Source organism: Erythrolamprus reginae, chromosome 4 (genome assembly GCF_031021105.1).
Source record: "Erythrolamprus reginae isolate rEryReg1 chromosome 4, rEryReg1.hap1, whole genome shotgun sequence".
Taxonomy (NCBI): domain Eukaryota; kingdom Metazoa; phylum Chordata; class Lepidosauria; order Squamata; family Dipsadidae; genus Erythrolamprus; species Erythrolamprus reginae.
Window position 1 is genome coordinate 49850315 of NC_091953.1, and position 18356 is coordinate 49868670.

The 18356-nt window shown below is 37.7% G+C and overlaps 1 protein-coding gene across 2 annotated transcripts in view; it reads left to right on the top strand.

The window, feature by feature from the left end:
• Nucleotides 1-18356, top strand: part of GBE1 (1,4-alpha-glucan branching enzyme 1) — a 155355-nt gene that overhangs the window by 77188 nt on the left and 59811 nt on the right. For both annotated transcript variants that reach the window (XM_070750257.1, XM_070750256.1), the window contains exons 5-7: nt 1699-1834; nt 4216-4306; nt 6071-6280. In XM_070750257.1, the coding sequence (XP_070606358.1) occupies nt 1699-1834; nt 4216-4306; nt 6071-6280 (437 nt within the window). The remainder of the gene's footprint in view (nt 1-1698; nt 1835-4215; nt 4307-6070; nt 6281-18356) is intronic.

An 18356-nucleotide genomic window follows, 5' to 3' on the forward strand; every position in this document is an offset into this window, starting at 1 on the left:
TGTTTTTGCTGAATTTGAAAATTAAGGGAGACTAGAATAGATCTATTTCGGCCTTGTTCTGGCCTCATATATATATACACATATATATATATAGTAGTGTGTGTGTGTACTCACACACACACAGCAACATACCAACACACATTTATCCTTGGAAAATTTTATCAATCAAATGTAGTCCCTAATTTATTTTATTTGTGCTGAAAAATTAAGGCTGGACAGATCTAGATGGAAGACATTAAGACTGGTTGTTTTCTTTAAAAAATCCTAGAAAAAAGTAATGACAAACAATTTCCATACTGTACCAAGATAGCATTTCCAGGAATTAAATTCAGAAAACTTTCATGAGTGCCGAGTTACTTCAATATATTGCCTGGTAAAACGATATTTTGAGATTCAGTTGGAGTGATAGGTGTTGTTGAAGTACTTAGGTCAACTGAAGAACCTATTGGGAATATTAAAGTGAGTTTTATTACTGTGATTATTCTGAAGAATCTAAATTTCCAGGAGTTCATTCAAACAACCTTAAATATAATTGTATCCATTATTTATATTGCAGAGTAACATAGGCTACAAAAGGAAAATACTTTCTTTAGAAAATTAAATTTATAACAGTACACAGAGCACCTGCATCTGTTTTTTGTCCCTTTCAAAACCAAATAAAAAATTGTCAAATATACTTAAGCTTTTCTGTGATTTGCTGCCAGCCTTTAATCTTACAAAGTCTGTGAACTTTCACATTTCAAAAAGCATTCCATATTTCAGTAATTCAGTTCTGTGTGATAAGCAATACTGATTTATGCAACTTGCATGCAATTACAACTTGTTTAGCAGTCAAGAGACTTGTTATTAATTTTGGATGTTCTTTCTACAGGATTCCTGCTAATAGGCTCTGTAAATTAATCTTTCATTTATTGATAGGAAAGAAAGATGAGAACTGAGGACTGGGATGCAATGGAGTGGAAAGGACAATATAAGATGTTCAGTGGATGATGTTTCCAATATAAATAGCACAGGAACCGATAAACTTTAAAATATGCCCTAGGATTTTTCTAAAAGCATTATTTGCTGACAAAAATAATGATAAATAATGTTGTTACAATACTTCTACACCGTAAAAGAGAATTGTATCTATTCTGTGTAATATTTTTCAAGTTAATGATGAAATCTAATACATTATGACTTTTGAATAGAAGTTTGCTTACAAATTGTTTGGTCAAAAACAATTTGGTCAAATTGAGATACTATGAATTGTCTGACCAGAGAAATTTTAATTAGGTTATTTAAAAAGAATTTTCCAACCTTAAAAATTAGAAATCTATGTAGCCAATGTATATTTTGCCTTTATAATATCTGCCTGGCTGGAGCATCTCCAACGATAATTTCAGCCAGATGATCAAATACCTGCCCCCTTTGAATGTACAGTGAAAGCATGCAAAAAAGGGTAGACTTTTGCCTAACTCTACCTACAATTTTGAAACCAGCAACATTTCCTGTGGAATATGTCTGAATTAAATTATGTCCCATGGGAACTAAAGAGAAAGGAGTTTATGCACATTAAATTGCCCTCAATGCTCCATATCTTGTGTTTATAAAAAATGTAATGTGCTAGTTTATATTTTAACATCATGTCCATTCTTGCCTAAGAAAACTAACAGCTTTCAGATTTTTATTCTTAAACTATTTTTTTTTCTTGTGTAGTGTAAACATCCCATTCCTAAGAAACCCAAAAGTGTAAGAATCTATGAATCTCATGTGGGAATTGCTTCCCCTGAAGGGAAAATAGCTTCATATAAAAACTTTACATACAATGTCCTTCCAAAAATCAAAGACCTTGGTAAGTGATCTGTGACTTCTTTTGATATACATTTTAATGACTCTTGTATTTTTATTAGAAAATTCATTTCAAAAGTTTCCATATTCCTATTTAATGCATCACCTCAGGTCATTTTAATGTGTGGTACATGTATTATTTTTCAGAAAGCTACTAAAGCCAAGATACTATTGGTAATATAATGTAAAGAGCCACATCCATAAGTAAATTGCTAGTTCAATTTATGAATCAAGTTGCATGTACCATATATTTTGGAGTATAAGATACACTGGAGTATAAGATGCATCTTAATTTTTGGGGAGGTATACAGGGAAAAGAATCTGCTTACCAGGTATTCATCCGGCTGCCATTCTTACTCTGGTCAGCTTCAGCACATTATTTTATCCCCTGTTTGGGGCTTTAAAAATCTTTCTTCGAAGAGAGTAACAATGAAAGAGCTTGCTAGCCAGTAAGAGCTGGGAACATCATTAGCGCCTTAGTGCTCGTATGCAATAGAGCAGTTCCATCATTGGAAATTTTCAAGAAAATACTAAGGAAAAAAAGACCTCCAGAATCCCTTCTGACTCTATCATACAAATACAATAATTAGAAAATTGATTTATAGTTTTTGATTCTTGGTGAGTTTATTTATTATTAAAACTTTATACCAGTGATGGCAAACTTATAGCACGGGTGCCACAGGTGGCTCGCGGAGCCATATCTGCTGGCATGCGAGCCGTTGCCCTAGCTCAGCTCCAACATGCACATGTGTGCTGGCCAGCTGATTTTTGGCTTGCACAGAGGTTCTGGGAGGGCATTCTTGGCTTCCAGAGAGCCTCCAGGGGGATGGGAAAGAGCATTTTTACTTTCCTCCGGCTCCAAGGAAGCCTTTGGAGCCTGGGGAGGACGAAACACAAGCCTACTGGGTCCACCAAAAGTTGGGAAACAGTCTGTTTCTGGCCTTCCGGGGGGTGGGGGAAGCTGTTTTCTCCCTCCCCAGGCATTGAATTATGGATGTGGGCACTCAGGCATGTGCTTTTTGGGCACCCAAGGGAAAAAAGGTTCGTCATCACTGCGTTATGCCACTGATCTCTCCTATAATAAAGCAACATTTCATAGGTTATAAAAAGACAAATAGAAAAATAGTTAAAATATAAAACTATGTAAATAAGTTCTTCAAAACTTTACCATCACCACACACAAAAAAAAATATCTAAGAGATGGATGGGACTTAGAAACTGGATGAAAATTGTCCAGACAGGTTGGATCCAATGTTAGTTTTTTGAGGGGGAAGGATCAAAGAGACAGATCAATTTAAAATTCACCATGATTCTATTAGAAACATCAATAACTGATAGAAAAAAAATGTCTGTAATTTAATAAATAGTACAGTTGGTTGTGAACATTGTAAACAATACAGATACGTTTTTTTTCACAGAACAATCTTTTAAAATTGCAATTTAAAATCACTCCATCCTTCTATCAACAGGAAATACATATATGACACCACGCCATAAATATAACTATATAGTCATAGAAAATTAAATTAAGTGAAATATTTTTAATCAAGATTTTAATTAGTGTTGATACTAAGTGCTAATGCATGAAGTAATATAAAATGGTTATGTTCACAAACTTTCAAGTTCGACGTGTAATTTATTCTTTGCCAATAATCCTTGCTTGGTTTTTAAAGGGGATACTTATCTGCTGTTATATATGTTGACTTCATTGGTTTAGTAAAAGTTTTCTTTTAAATATGTGTGTTTTCATCATTAAATTATACTTTTCCCTTCAGATTTACTTCATTAACATCATATAAAATATTTTGAGTGGCATAAGGGACAAATAGAAATGCCCCCCCCCCCTCCTTTGGTGTTCTGAACTTTCAATAAATTTCAAATCAAACTTCTGCTTCTTCAGTGTTTGGTTTTTTTTAAAAAGATTCCTTGAGGGAAATAAATTTGGAGGAAAAAATGTCAATTAGAAATGGAAATGTTTGAATCATTAAGAAAAAATGCACAAAGTTTAATATATCAGTAACTTCAGTCAGTTACTTTTATGATTAACACTGTAAATATCAAAAGTGCAGTTTAAGTTCAGAACATGCACATTGGGATACTTAATGTTTTAAAGTGAAATTACAATTATATTTGCATATTATTTATTTCTTAGTAAAAGGCCAATATTTCAATACACTTAAAAGCTTGCTTCAAATGTCAGCTTTCCCAGTTTTGATTTTTTTTAAAATATACTTCTTTTGGGCTTAATTCATTAAGTTTTCTGTTAATGTACTTCTAAATTATGTCTTGATAAATACAGATGATCTTGACAAAATCAGTTGTAATATTGGCACTGTTATCTTTAAAAAGCCACTGTTGCAATCACTACTTTTCTTTTTAAAACAGGATATAACTGTATTCAGTTGATGGCTGTGATGGAACATGCTTACTATGCAAGTTTTGGTTATCAGGTCACAAGTTTTTTTGCAGCATCAAGGTATGCTTTATTATTTTTGCTGTTTTTATTCTTTTTTCCTCTTCATAGGAAAAATCTATTAGAAAGATATAAGCCAATGAAAAATACAAAATTGACTAACTTGATCAGGGAGTATGTGATGGACTGAGTTGAACAGTTGTAGCCCAAATGAACCTACAGTCCAAAATGGATTAATATTTCAGTGACTGTCACCCTTGCATGGTACAAACAATAGAAATATGGTCCGACATTGATTCATTGGTATCAAAGAACTTGATAAAAGGCAACTTCTGCAATTTTCAACTTTTCTTATAAAGCCATTTGATTAATAAATAAATATTACTGAACATAAGAAAGAAATCGAGGAAAGTACTGTAGTAGTAAAACTGAAAGTATGTTAGGGGCTTGAGTTTTTCAATCCTACATCTCAATAATTGTTCATTTCAGTTGAAAAAATATATATTCTCCATTCCCAGATTTCAAAATTTGTGGATGACAGCTGTGTCCAAATAAAACCTCAAAGTTGGGAATGAGGCAATCCAAGGGAATGTATACTAAATTATTTTAAATAAATGAATATTTTTATTGTAATTGTTTTGTTTCTTTTATTGGGATCACTGTCAAGATAACTTACAATAAAACAATATATTTTATTTTTAATTCATTATCTATGTAGATTTCTTCAAAAACATGGAATAGTTTGTTAGTTTCTCTACTGAGAAGTGTGGTTTTTATTTTCACTGAAAGATATTTAGTGGGAACATGCATAAAATTCATTTGTTTTGGTTTGATTGAGCAAAACCACTGTAATTTGGGGGGGCTGTATAATATAAATTTATTTATAACTATAATTAATTCAAATAATGTTGTAAATCTCTTTTAGATTTATAAATATTACAGTTTAAATATTCAAGCATAAACCATATGAACTTTCACATTAGGTAGATGCAGTTGATTGCTAAGTTACATTGTTAATTGCTTGAGTATCATTGTAGATTCAAAGCTATCTGAAATCTAATGGCTGCCAGCTCTGCATATATAATCAAGAGTTCTATCACAAGATACTGTATTTGAGATTAGAACAAGCTATCTTTGTAGCTACAGCTTGTCCTTCCAGCTTTTTTTCCAGTGCAATTCCATTTCTAAATACATTCAACATACACTGCATATGCTGCTGAAATTAAAGTTGCTAAAAACATACTCTTCTAAAAGTCAGTTTGAATGTGAACTAAGTTATGATTTCCTTTTGAAATGACTGAAAAGTGATGCAAATTAAAATTTTGCTCTTTCATTTCTACGGCACTTTTTACTTGTGAAGTGCTTACAGTCTATATCGTGTATATACTTCACAGCATTGATATGAGAGAGATTGAACTTACTTTTTTCCTATCACTTCTGAAAGCATGTATTGATTTGCTTAAGGCCTCCCAGTGAGTTATTTTTTCACCGCCTTTCTTTTACTCTGAGAGTCAGATCAGTATACCAGCGTAAAAAAAGGAAGAAAATGTAAATTTTATTGAGTTAATACTCTGTATAGGTTTAACTGTTGTTTGTTTAGCCTAGGATTATATCACATGATTGATGTGCCTTTTATACTCATCTCAGTCTTATCACTTGATTTTCTTAAGTTTAAAAAGATAAAATATCTTCTATGCCTGCCTAATATGCTGTCATTAAATAACAGTTACAGTTCTACTGAATCATAATAGCAGTAATCATACTGAATTTTTTTTTAAAAAAAATCAATTTTGTATACAATTAATTCCAAATGTTTATGCATTTTAGTCGATACGGCACTCCAGATGACTTGAAGGAACTGATTGATGTTGCCCACTCATTGGGAATCACAGTTCTATTAGATGTTGTGCACAGTCATGCATCTAAGAATTCTGAAGATGGCCTGAACAATTTTGATGGTACTGATTCTGCATTTTTCCATTCTGGTGCTAGAGGAACACATGTTCTTTGGGATAGCCGACTTTTTGACTATGCAAAGTAGGTATAAATAACATGATGTGTCATTGTATCATTAATTTACATAACCATAATCTATTGGTCATTTGTTTTCATCCAATTATCAATCTGTTATTCTGGCCCTTAAGAGCAGCAGCATTGAGAACTTATGAAAGATGCCGCACAACTTATCCAACAGAATTTAGTAGCTGGGCATTGACAAGCGATTTAATCAATTTGATGCACTAATTAATATTTGTCTGATTGTAAAAAATTAAAGTATCAGATAAAAATGTTTACTTTTCAAAATTCCTCTGGTAGTTTGATAAACCAATGGAACATATAAGCTTCTTTTTGGATAATATGTATGGAAAATTATTGGAGTCAGCTATCAAATAGATATGTGTAAATTGGACAAACAAATGCAATATAGAATGGTTTTGTTATTGTTTTAATTGCCTTTTCATAATATTCCACTCCATTTTTCTCCATGCTACTTTTCTTTTTTTTCCCTGCTTCAATTACCTGTTAAGATCTGCCAATTCTATTTTTTATTTATTTTTTGAGAGGCAGGTAAAGCATTTTTCATTTTTCATTATGGAAAATTATTGCCATTTTTCTTCTTTCATATGTAAGTTATTTCTCTTATATGTGTGTATATATCTCTATGCATGTAAACATAAAGCCTCTTTGGTGTAGAGGTTTAAGGCATCAGGTTAGAAACTGGGAGACCATGATTTCTAATTCTACCTTAGGCATGAAGCCAACTGGGAGCCTTTGGGCCAGTCACTTATACTCTTAGGATGACAGATTTGCTGGATAAGTAATATTTTGAACAAATTTAGATACAAGCTGCTGTGTAAATTATATGCTTATATAAAAGAAGTAAAAAATTTTAAAAACTAATATTATTACTTTTATTCCATCATTATCCGTAACAGTAATAATAATATATAATATTTGTGAGTTTATATAAAGAAAGAACATTGTTTCTGGAAATGTAGCATATTATATTTTCAATATTCCCTCATATCCAAACCCTGAACATAAGGTTTATAATATATGCAAATAAGATATGCTACAGAAGAATAACTTTAATTTTTAATAAACATTCTTGATGGATAAAATTCTTTTTTTCGCCTTGCTTTTAAGTTTAAATTGGTATGGTATAATAGGAAACTTTAAATCGCAGATGCCACTTTAGTTAGAAAATTCTCAAATAACATATAATTTCCCTTGAAGAATTCTGTTTCCTTTATTATCTACATTCAAACACAGCTGTGTGCAAAAATTTTAAAATGTAACTATGCTGAGGGGGACAAGATTGTATGGTAATTAAGCTATGTACTGAGATATTTACGAAGGACACTAAAAGTAATTGTTCGTTTTCGTACATTTTTATTGGTATACTTTAAAACTCATTAAGTGGTCACTCAAAATATATGGAAGAAAGGACTCTTTAAACATCTAGCAAACCCATCCAGACTAATTTTTAGATGAAGGTAAATACACATGTCCCAGATAATGTTGCAGGATCCAAACAACCATATATGACTTCATAGCCACTGAATGAGTCATCGCGATTAAAGTTTTATTTTTCCAAGCTTTCAGTTCCTGCTGGAGCCATCATCAGAGGACTTGATTCTCTCTCTCCAGACTGGGCTGTTCCATGTGTTGTAATTATATGGTGTCTGATTGTATATAGCTTTTAGATGTTAGATTGTTGATGGCTGGCTATGAAGTCATATATGGTTGTTTCCTTTTGGTAATTTTCACTCAACTCCTAAATACCTAGTAGGCTGGTGCTAAATCAGACTGACAGGACACCTGTTTCCCAGGCTTCAATCATTTCTCTGGCTATTTTTGTCTGTGCTTGGACAACAAGCATAGTAGCTGCCAAATTCAATGCATGTCCTTATTATATTATACAGTGTGAGGCTATAAATGAGTTTGGGTCTCCCCACCTAACTTCTCACTCGTGTTCTTGCAACTGGTGGATAGCTTCCTCCAGGTTGGTCCTGCGTGGTCATAGGTGCAATCCCTAAAGGGAATCTGATAACTTACATTTGAAGTTTCTCTCACCTCCAAATATTATTTGTAGTGCATGATTTGTCCTCATATGATAGCCTCTGGGAAGTGGGTCATGCCTACTTACAGATCTCAAAGTTGTATTATACTGCTTCTAAAATGTTCTTAATATATGACAGGTTGTGCCATATAGTTAGTATTGTACCTTCTTTCTTCCTTTCTCTTCCTGCATATTATGCAAGCATCTTGTCGGTACCCAATTCTGCCTGAATTGTTTATTTAGGAACCTCCTCTCCAGTTGTTTTACTTTCTGAATACTACAGGGTGTTCTCAACCTGCTATATAGTATTCTGATTCAACTCTTTTCATGAGACAGTGAATGGATACTGTTGAAGCCAAGCGTGCATGGAGTGTTGGTAGACTTTGGTTTCCATCTTCTCATCTGTAGATAAGAACATCTGAAAGTGGCAATTGTTTAGTCGTTTCTGTAAATTATGTAACCAACAAGATGGAGGTTTTTTTAATTTTCTGAAAAAGGGAAACACAGGGTAAAATCGTTGACTTTTTAAATTTGTTCATAATTTTTTAAAACTAATAAACAGGAAAGCAGGAAAGAAACTCCCAGCATGTATTAATGTTATTGTCAGAGGGGAATTTCAAATGCAATCTAAATACAAAATTGCAGGTCGGGGAGTAGCAATGGTAAATACGAGGTTAGTACTATTTTAGGGATCACTAAACTTTTATTATATTGCATAGTTTCAGTGTTATTTCCTTTCTTAAACCTACAAAATATCCATGGGTGGGCAAAAAGCAGTGGGAGTGAGAGAAACTTCAGATTTCCTGCAAGCTTCCCCACTGATTTTCCTTATGAGAAGATGGCAAGGAGAATAAGAAATCCCTTCCTTCCTTCCTTCCTTCCTTCCTTCCCTCCCTCCCTCCGTCCCTCCTTCTTTCCTTTCTTCCTCCTTCCCTCCTTCTCTCCCATTCCTACTAGATTGCTATCTCATTTAATTTACTTGTGAGAAGTTTGTAAGTAAAAACTGGGCTAATGACAGCTTGTAGTTGCAAAGTAAATGGCTACTGCTAACTGCAGGTGGAAGAGGAAGTTAGAGGGGGTGCAAGTCAAAAATAGTATGTAGGTGTATTCCAGAGGTGTCATATAGGTATGAAAGAATGTACGGATGTAGGGCGTAAATACCCTCATGTATCAGGGAGAGTGCATGTGTGAGTGGCATAAGTCAGGAAGTGTAGTCAGAAGTGGATCAAAGATGTTGTCTGGGTCAAGGAAGTCACAGGAGCAGCACAGTTGGAGTATGTATGTGGGTCATGTGGATGTTCACAAAAACCTGCATGAATAAAGTAGGACATGTAGGAGGTGACAAGGTTACTAAATCTGCACTTCTATTTCTACTAGTTTTTCTCATTATTCCTATCATCCTTTTCCTCCCACTTAGGACTGTATGACTGTAACTTGTTGCTTGTATCCTAAATTTTTTATTAATATTGATTGTTTCTTCATTGCTTATTTGACCCCTATGACAATCATTAATGGGACACAGTTGGGAATGGTGCCTGTTGTGAGTGCTTCTGGTCCACCTCAAATCATGTTAGATTCTGAGGAGGATGAGCCAGATCCCTCTGGATACCCTGGGCCAGGGGAATTCCCAGCTGAAGCAGAGAGCGAGAATGAGGGACTTGAGTGACCCTGAGAAACCACTAGAGGGAGCTGATAGGACAATGGAAGAGTGGTCCCAGTCAGAGGATGAGGAAGACATTAGAGTAGAAAGTCAGTGGATAGACCCTCGCTATAGAAGATTGCTCAGAAGGCAAGAGGAGTTGCCCAATAAAAGGTATCAATGTATTGACTTATCCTCTTTGTGGTGTGATGTCACTTCCAGGAGTATAAAGGCAAAGGGTCTTGGGAAATTGGGTATGGGGATTCAACGTCGTTCAATGGAAGAGATGTGAGACTGGGGGTGTGCTTGAACAAAGCTTTAAAACCATGATTTCTGACACAATAAAACTCATTTCTGTGCTGGATGCTTGTTGCCAGGACTCCATGAGCAAAATCCATCTGCTTAAATGATAAATGGACTGTGTTATCTAGGAATGCTGATTAGGTCGAGTTTTTCTGGACATTGTTGATATTTAACTCTAAAGAGAAAATACTCCCTTCTTCCTGGCCATTTAAAACCTGTTTTTCATTATGTGTGCTTATATCAATAAAGAGTTTGATTTATTCATAAAATAAAGGATTTTTGAGTCAGGGGTTTCGATCCAAGGATTGTGCACAGAACAGTGACTGAAAATGCTTGAGATTACACAAGATGTGCTGTAGAGGAACGCGTTACTTCCCAGCAAGCAAAGAAGATGGAATGGGGGAGGGTACATGGGGATACGCAAGAGAGGCTACATATGTTAGGAAAGGCTTGCAAGAAGTGACACAGTTGGGAAGCATGTGTGCGGTGCACAAGAGTCCTGCACAGGTTATGAAAAATATGCCAGGGATTGATGTGAGTCAGGGGCAATGCATGTGGTATGCAACATGTGCTGCAAGAATTGCAGAAGATATGCTGGCAGTAGTGCAGGTTTAGGAAGAGATATGGGAGGCAGCATAGATAAGGAAGCATAAGGAATATGGCATGGACCTGGAAGGGTGCATGGGATGGATTCCTTCCTTCCTTCCTGTTCCTTTCCTTCCTTCCTTGATCAGCATGGATGTAAATAGTTGCTGCTGAATGGGGGGAATAGTGAAGGATAGTGAGATTGGCTAAGAAATTGTCACAGAATGATCACATAGCTACGGTGCCAGCCCAACAATAGTGCTGAAGGATTCACAACTTCTTCAAATAGAATTTCTTGGCTGCCATAGGTCTCAGATTTTGGACACGTTTTATAAATTAGCCCATTAAGGTTTAAAAATTGTTATCCCAATGCACTATTGTTTTAGTATTTTATGCACTATTTCTCCCAGTGAAAGGTGATGACAACCAAAGTTGTAATAGTATATAGATCAAATTGTCCAATGATTGAGTTTGTAAACATATTCAATAGGCATATGAATACAAGCTGGAGACTTGGCTCATGAATTGCTTTTTCCAGGGCCAAGGATAAGCAATGTGTCAATTCCCACTGGTAATTTCTATTGATGCATGTAAGATCAAGTGCTTGTGAAAAAGAGCCAGATACTCACAGACTTTCAGCAGTCTAGAGATTCAGGTGATCTGATCAATTTCAATTTAAAAAAGAAGACAAATAAGGGAATAATAATGGCATAAAGTAAGGAAAATTAGTAATTAAAAATATATGGCAGAACTTTTTCCAGTTAGCTGGAAGATGAGCAGTAGCCAAAATTGGGAGTATTTTAAATTGAATCCTATAAAGCAGGGGTCTCCAACCGCCGGTCCGCGGACCGGGACCGGGCCGTTGGGGGTTTTCAGCCGGTCCGCGGCGCCAGGGCCCCCTCGGCCTTTCCGCGCTGCCCACCGCCCGCCCGATTTGCCCCCTCTGCTCCTCTGCCACCTCCTGCCTTTCACCGCAGCTCCTCCCGCACCCGGAACGCACGGCAAAGGCTTTTCTTATTTTGAATACGTATTCCGAGTGGGCTAGCAGGGAGATAGGGAGCGCGCGCAAAACCGCCCGTGCGCCCCCGACATTGAATATCACCTTCCGCCGGCCCCGCCTCTCATGCAAACCCCCTTGCTGAGAGCCCGGGGCGAAAGTCCTCTCGGCAAATGTGAGGCGGGCAGGGCGTGCGCGCGTCACCGCTGAGAAGAACGGAGAGAGAACGAGAGTGAGTGAAAGCAACAGACAGCAAGATAGAGAGAAAGTGAGAAAGAGAGAGTGAGAGAAAGGGAGAGAAAGAGATAGCAAGAGAGAGAGAACAAGAGAGAGAAAGAGCGTGAGAAACAAAACAAGAGAGAAAGAGTGAGAGAGAGAGAAAGCAAAAGAGACAGAAAGAAAACAAGAGAGAGAAAGTGAGAAGAAGAGAGAGAAAGAGGGGGAGAGAGAGAGAAAGAGAGAGGGGGGGGGAGAGAGAAAGAGAGGGAGAAAGAGAGGGAAAGGGGGGAGAGATAGCAAGAGAGGGAGAGAGAAAGAGAGAGGGAAAGGGGCAGAGAGGGGGGAGAGAAAGAGGAGATAAAGGAAGAGGAGAGAGAGAAAGGAAGAGAAAGAAAGAAAGAGGGATAGAAAGAGAGAGAGAGTGAGAGATGCTCAGTGAGCCTTTCTTTGAAGTTGCCTTTCTTTCTTTCTTTCTTTCTTTCTTTCTCTTTCTTTCTTTCTTTCTTGCTCTTTTTCTTTCTCTCTTTTACCTTTCCTTCCTCTATTTCTTTTCTTTCTCCTTCCTACCTTCTTCCCTCCCTCCCTCCAGTCCTTCCTCTCTTACTCTCCCCTTTCATAAGTTTCCTTGCTTCCTTCCTCTGTTCCTGTACCTTCCCTCTTTCCTTCTTTCTTCCTTCCTTCCTTTCCTCCCTTCCTTTCCTCCCTCCATTTCTTGCTTTCCTTTTCCTTCCTCCCTTCTTTCCTCCCTCATTCCCTTCTTTCACTCCTTCCTCTCTTACTCTCCCCTTTCACACCTTTCTTTGCTTCTTTGCACCCTTCTTCTGTTCCTGTACCTTCCCTCTTTCCTTCCTTCCTTCCCACCCTCCGTCCATTCATTCACCCATTCCTCTCTTGATCGCCCCTTTTACGGCGCCGCTGACAGCTAGCTCCCCCCCCCCACCGGGCCATGGAAAACTGGTCTAGCTGAAAGCCGGTCCCTGGTGCAAAAAAGGTTGGGGACCTCTGCTATAAAGAATGGACGTCACCTAAAGAGTTGTACATAGTACAGTGATCCCCCGATCATTGCGAGGGTTCCGTTCCAGGACCCCCCCGCAATGATCGGTTTTTCGCGAAGTAGCGCTGCGGAAGTAAAAACACCATCTGCGCATGCGCAGATGGTGTTTTTACTTCCGCAGCGCTAGCGAGGAGCCGAAGATTGGGGTTCATGGGAAGGGGACTCAGCTGGGAAGCGGCGCTGGGGTTTCCCCACCGCCCACGCAAACTCCTCGCTGCCGCTCGCCCGCCCTTCGCCCGCCCACGCCGTTCGCTCGCGCCGCTTCCCAGCTGAGTCCTGAAGCCAATTCGCTTCAGGACTCAGCTGGGAAGCGGCGAGAATGAACGGCGTGGGCGGGCGAAGGGCGGGCGGGCGCACGAGCAGGCAGGCGGCGGACAAGCCGTTTGCTCGCGCCGCTCGCTCGCGCCGCTTCCCAGCTGAGTCCTGAAGCCAATTCGCTTCAGGACTCAGCTGGGAAGCGGCGAGAATGAACGGCGTGGGCGGGCGAAGGGCGGGCGGGCGCACGGGCAAACAGGCGGCGGACAAGCCATTCGCTCGCGCCGCTCGCTCGCTCCGCTTCCCAGCTGAGTCCTGAAGCCAATTCGCTTCAGGACTCAGCTGGGAAGCGGCGAGAATGAACGGCGTGGGCGGGCGAAGGGCGGGCGAGCGGCAGCGAGGAGTTTGCGTGGGCGGTGGGGAAACTCCTCGCTGATGCCCGCCGCTCGCCCTCCCGCCAGCAAGAGGGGGAAGACCTAGGGAAGCCGCCCAGCAGCTGATCTGCCCGGCACCATCTACGCATGCGTGCCCATAGAAAAAAGGGCGTGCATGCGCAGATGGTGTTTTTACTTCCGGGTTGCAAAATCGCCATATAGCCATTTCGCAATGATCGGGATCGCAATACCCGGGGGATCACTGTATAATATTGACTAGTGACCTTTGTGGCTTCATTGTCTATACTATATATTAATCTCAGGGCATGAGCACCAAAAAGATAGTTTTATTGGTTAGTACAGAAGGCTAAACTATATTAGAATATATTATTATTGAAATGGAAATTTGCCCTGTAATGTGATTTGGTTTGTGTTTTTTAAGGGGCAACTACATGGGCAAGTCCATATAGTTTTCAATATGTTCACCAGAGATTTACTATTGCTTACTTTCTAGGACTAAGAGAGATTGACTAGCCCAAAGTCATCAACCTGACTGCTAAACCTGACTGACTCTCTCTCCCTCCCCTCCCCTCCCTCTCTCTCTTGTATATATGTACTGTATATACGTTTGTGTGTGTGTGTGCAATTTTATTGCTTTTGAAATAACAAAAAGAAAAAAGAACAATGCACAGGAATTATAAAACATTCATTGTAAATGAAATGTTAGAAATACTTGTTAGCATATACTTCGCACAAGTATAAATAACATGATAAAGGTTCAGTTATTGCACTAATAAGCACATACAGTACATTCACAATATTAGTGGAAGCCAGGATTTTATACTATTTTAAGAACCATTAGTCATAAGCTAGAAGGGCAGATTCTATCAAATTCTTGTTGGAGATTTTTCAGATAAGATTACTTGGCACTTCCAACTTCATAATCATGACTCTAGGGTGGTTCTGTGTTCTATATATGTCCCAGGTGGAATACTATATTTACTCTTATTTTGGAAATTAATGTTCATCCTCCTGATATCAAGTATTCTTTGGTAATACAAAATAGATAAGGATTGTCCTAGCATGTAAAACCATTTTTTTTCAGTATTTAAATATTAGTTTGTAAATGTCACCATATTTCCTCTTGATAAAAATACTGCTGGAGCTCTTGGGAGAATGTACAGATTTCTAATACAATTGTTGTGTTGCATCTTAAAAAAAACATATTGCCTAACTCCCCGAATCTCTGAAATCCATTATTCCGGTATTATGCATACAAATTTGTCCACATACACTTTGAATATAGGGTCTAACAACTGTCTGCCTATGGAAATAAAATTCCAGATATTCATAGTATAATATTAGAGAACTGAAATTTTAAGTGTCAGCTAGTGGGAAATCTGAATGGTTTATTCAAGCGTACAACCATGCATTTAAAATAATGTGTTTGTTATTCTTCTGCTACCCATGTACCAATTATAGTTTCCAGATCTGTTTTCTAAAAAGAGCTATTATGTGTAATAGCTATTATGCACATATATCAAAATGGGATTTTGTGGATCGGTACAGGGAAGAAATTAAAAAAATAGTACTACTATTTCTGGCTTTTCTTGTGCATTTTAGAAAAGGATTCAAATTTTGTTTTTCAATATATGATTTATTTTCCTAGAGATCTTTCTTGGACTCTGTATTTTCTACATCAAGCCAGGTACTAAAATGGCTACTCCCTTTACTTGGTGTGGTGTCATAAAGTTTGATCTTAAGACAGAGAGTATAGTTTAGGTTTTGAAGGATATTTTTCATATCCTTCATATTTTTCACACTATAAGATGCACCAGACCATAAGATGCACATTATATTTAGAAGAGGAAAACAAGAAAAAAAAATCTGCCTCTGCCTCTCAGCATCCATCTGGCTAGTGTCCTTGCAGCAAACAGCTTGGTCAGCTTCAGCATGTTATTGCAGCCCCAGTATCAGGGCTCTGCTCTATTGCACCCACCACCGGTCAAATGAATTGATCTGCTGCCGCCATCAGGAAATGCTGGAGCTTTCATTGCCAAACAGCTGGTTGACAGGTGGAATACCGCTGATCAGCTGTTCTAGGTGGTGGTGATCCCTGCTATCTAAAACAGTTAATTGGACGTTTTCTGCAAGGGCAATCCAACTGTCAATCAGCTACTTAGAAGCAAAGGCTTCAGCGTTTCTGAGCGGTAATGGTGACAGGCAGGGGTGACAAATGCCCCACTAACCCCCCTCTCCTTGCCATAGTACTATTTGCTTTATAAGACACACAGACATATTCACCCACTTATTTGGTGGGGGGGAGAGTACATCTTAGTGTACAAAAACTACAGTATTTTTTAAATTTCTGGTCAAACTTTTATTTTTTACAAATTCAAGATTTCTAAAACAACCTTTTCTAAAGCAACCTTATGGGAAAATATGTTCCCCATAGTTTCAACCTATTCAATTCAAAAGAATATCACTTTTTTGACAAGTCTTAGTGGTATATTATTGTATATTATTTTTATATACAACAATTTTAAAATATTTTTTGTTTATTACATTTTTGTTGTATATTAAATTTATGAATTTATGTATTTTTCCAGTAAAACATTAGTAAATATATTTGCTAACTTTTTAAAAAAAGTTTTAATTATTAGTTTTTCCAAATTTTAAAAACATTTCTATAATTTAATACAGATATATGCCCACTTTTTAAAGCTTGTTATATTTCTTATAATTATCTCTTTATAAGTACATACAGTGGAACCCCGACATAAGAGCTGCTCTACTTAAGAGCAACTCGAGATAAGAGCTGGGAGGGGAGAGATATTTTTGTTCTACTTACAAGCCCAAATTCGAGATACAAGCGCCAAGGAGCTGTCTCCTGAAGCCAAACGCTAACTTCCGCGTTCGGCTTCAGGAGATAGCTGCGAAGCGGCGCGCGTGTTTTAAAAGGTTGCAGCCGGCCTGGGGGGCTCGGGGGGGTGCTTGCAGCTTTCTTTCTTGCTCTTTTTCTTTCTCTCTTTTACCTTCCCTTCCTCTATTTCTTCTTTTCTTTCTCCTTCCCACCTTCTTCCCTCCCTCCCTCCCTTCACTCATTCCTCTCTTACTCTCCCCTTTCATAAGTTTCCTTGCTTCCTTCCTCTGTTCCTGTCCCTTCCCCCTTTCTTTCTTTCTTTCTTGCTCTTTTTCTTTCTCTCTTTTACCTTCCCTTCCTCTATTTCTTCTTTTCTTTCTCCTTCCCACCTTCTTCCCTCCCTCCCTCCCTTCACTCATTCCTCTCTTACTCTCCCCTTTCATAAGTTTCCTTGCTTCCTTCCTCTGTTCCTGTCCCTTCCCTCTTTCCTTCCTTCCCACCCTCCGTCCATTCATTCACCCATTCCTCTCTTGATCGCTTAAAGCCAGTCCCTGGTGCAAAAAGGGTTGGGGACCTCTGTCCTACAGGATTGGGTGGCAGAGAAGTTGAACATATGTAAATTTAAAAGTTTAAGAAAGTTTACAAGTTAAGTGAAAGAAACTTCATTATTCATTTATATGTACATGTACATTTCTTCATTAAAAACATGTCTTTCTGCATAATTTAGACTAACTTTGTGAGTTTTTTGAGGGCTGGAACCAATTAAAATTATTTACATTAATTCCTATGGGGAAAAGTCGTTCGAGATAAGAGCTGCTCGACTTAAGAGCCCAGGTCCGGAACGAATTAAACTCGTATCTCGAGGTACCACTGTATATTAAATTGCATGTTTACAGTACTGTATATATTTCTCATTTTTTGTACATCTTTTCACATTTTATCCCAGTCTTTTGCCTCTATTGCCAATCCAATTATACCAATTATTCCAAATCTCATAGTATTCTGAGTTGCTAATTCCCTTAATTTCTATGGTCATCATATCCATTTCTAAACATCTAAAGAGTTTGTCTATGATATTATTTTCTGGCGGGATTTCTTTGTTTTTCCAAAATTGTGCATAGGATATTCTTGCAGCCATAATTATATGGGTAATTAGGTATTGTATTTTGTGGGGGTATTTTTTTGTCCTTATTCCTAGAAGCATACATTCTGGAGTGAGTGCTAAATAAATAAAAAAAATATTTGCTAACTTTTTATTCATGTAATTTATTGAAATTTTTTGAGAAATAAATATTTGAAATAAGTTATTCAGAATTTTTAAAAAATAGTATTTCCAATATGTCATTGTAGTGATGACAATTTCAGAAATTTAAAAACATTTTCTATTATCCATAGCTTTCAAATCCTCTGATTAAAATCCTCATACATATTTCTTTTAATTTAATTCCAAAAGATCTGTATCTGAAGGAAGATCTCTGCAGAATGTTGTGTGGAGAGAAATACCGTATTTTTGGAGTATAAGACGCACCAGAATATAGGACGCACCTTAATTTTAGGGGAACAAAACAAGCAAAAACCAATTCTGGGCATTTAACTGGAGTGGGTGGGGTGGGATTTTCATGGGGGAGGGATTTGGCACTGAAGGCTCCACTCTCCAGACCCCCCACCCACCATCTTCTTCCTCGATTGTAAAGCTTTCCTCCTGGATTCCAAAAATCACCAACTTTTCCACCTGTTGTTGCATCATGGTCAAACAGTGTA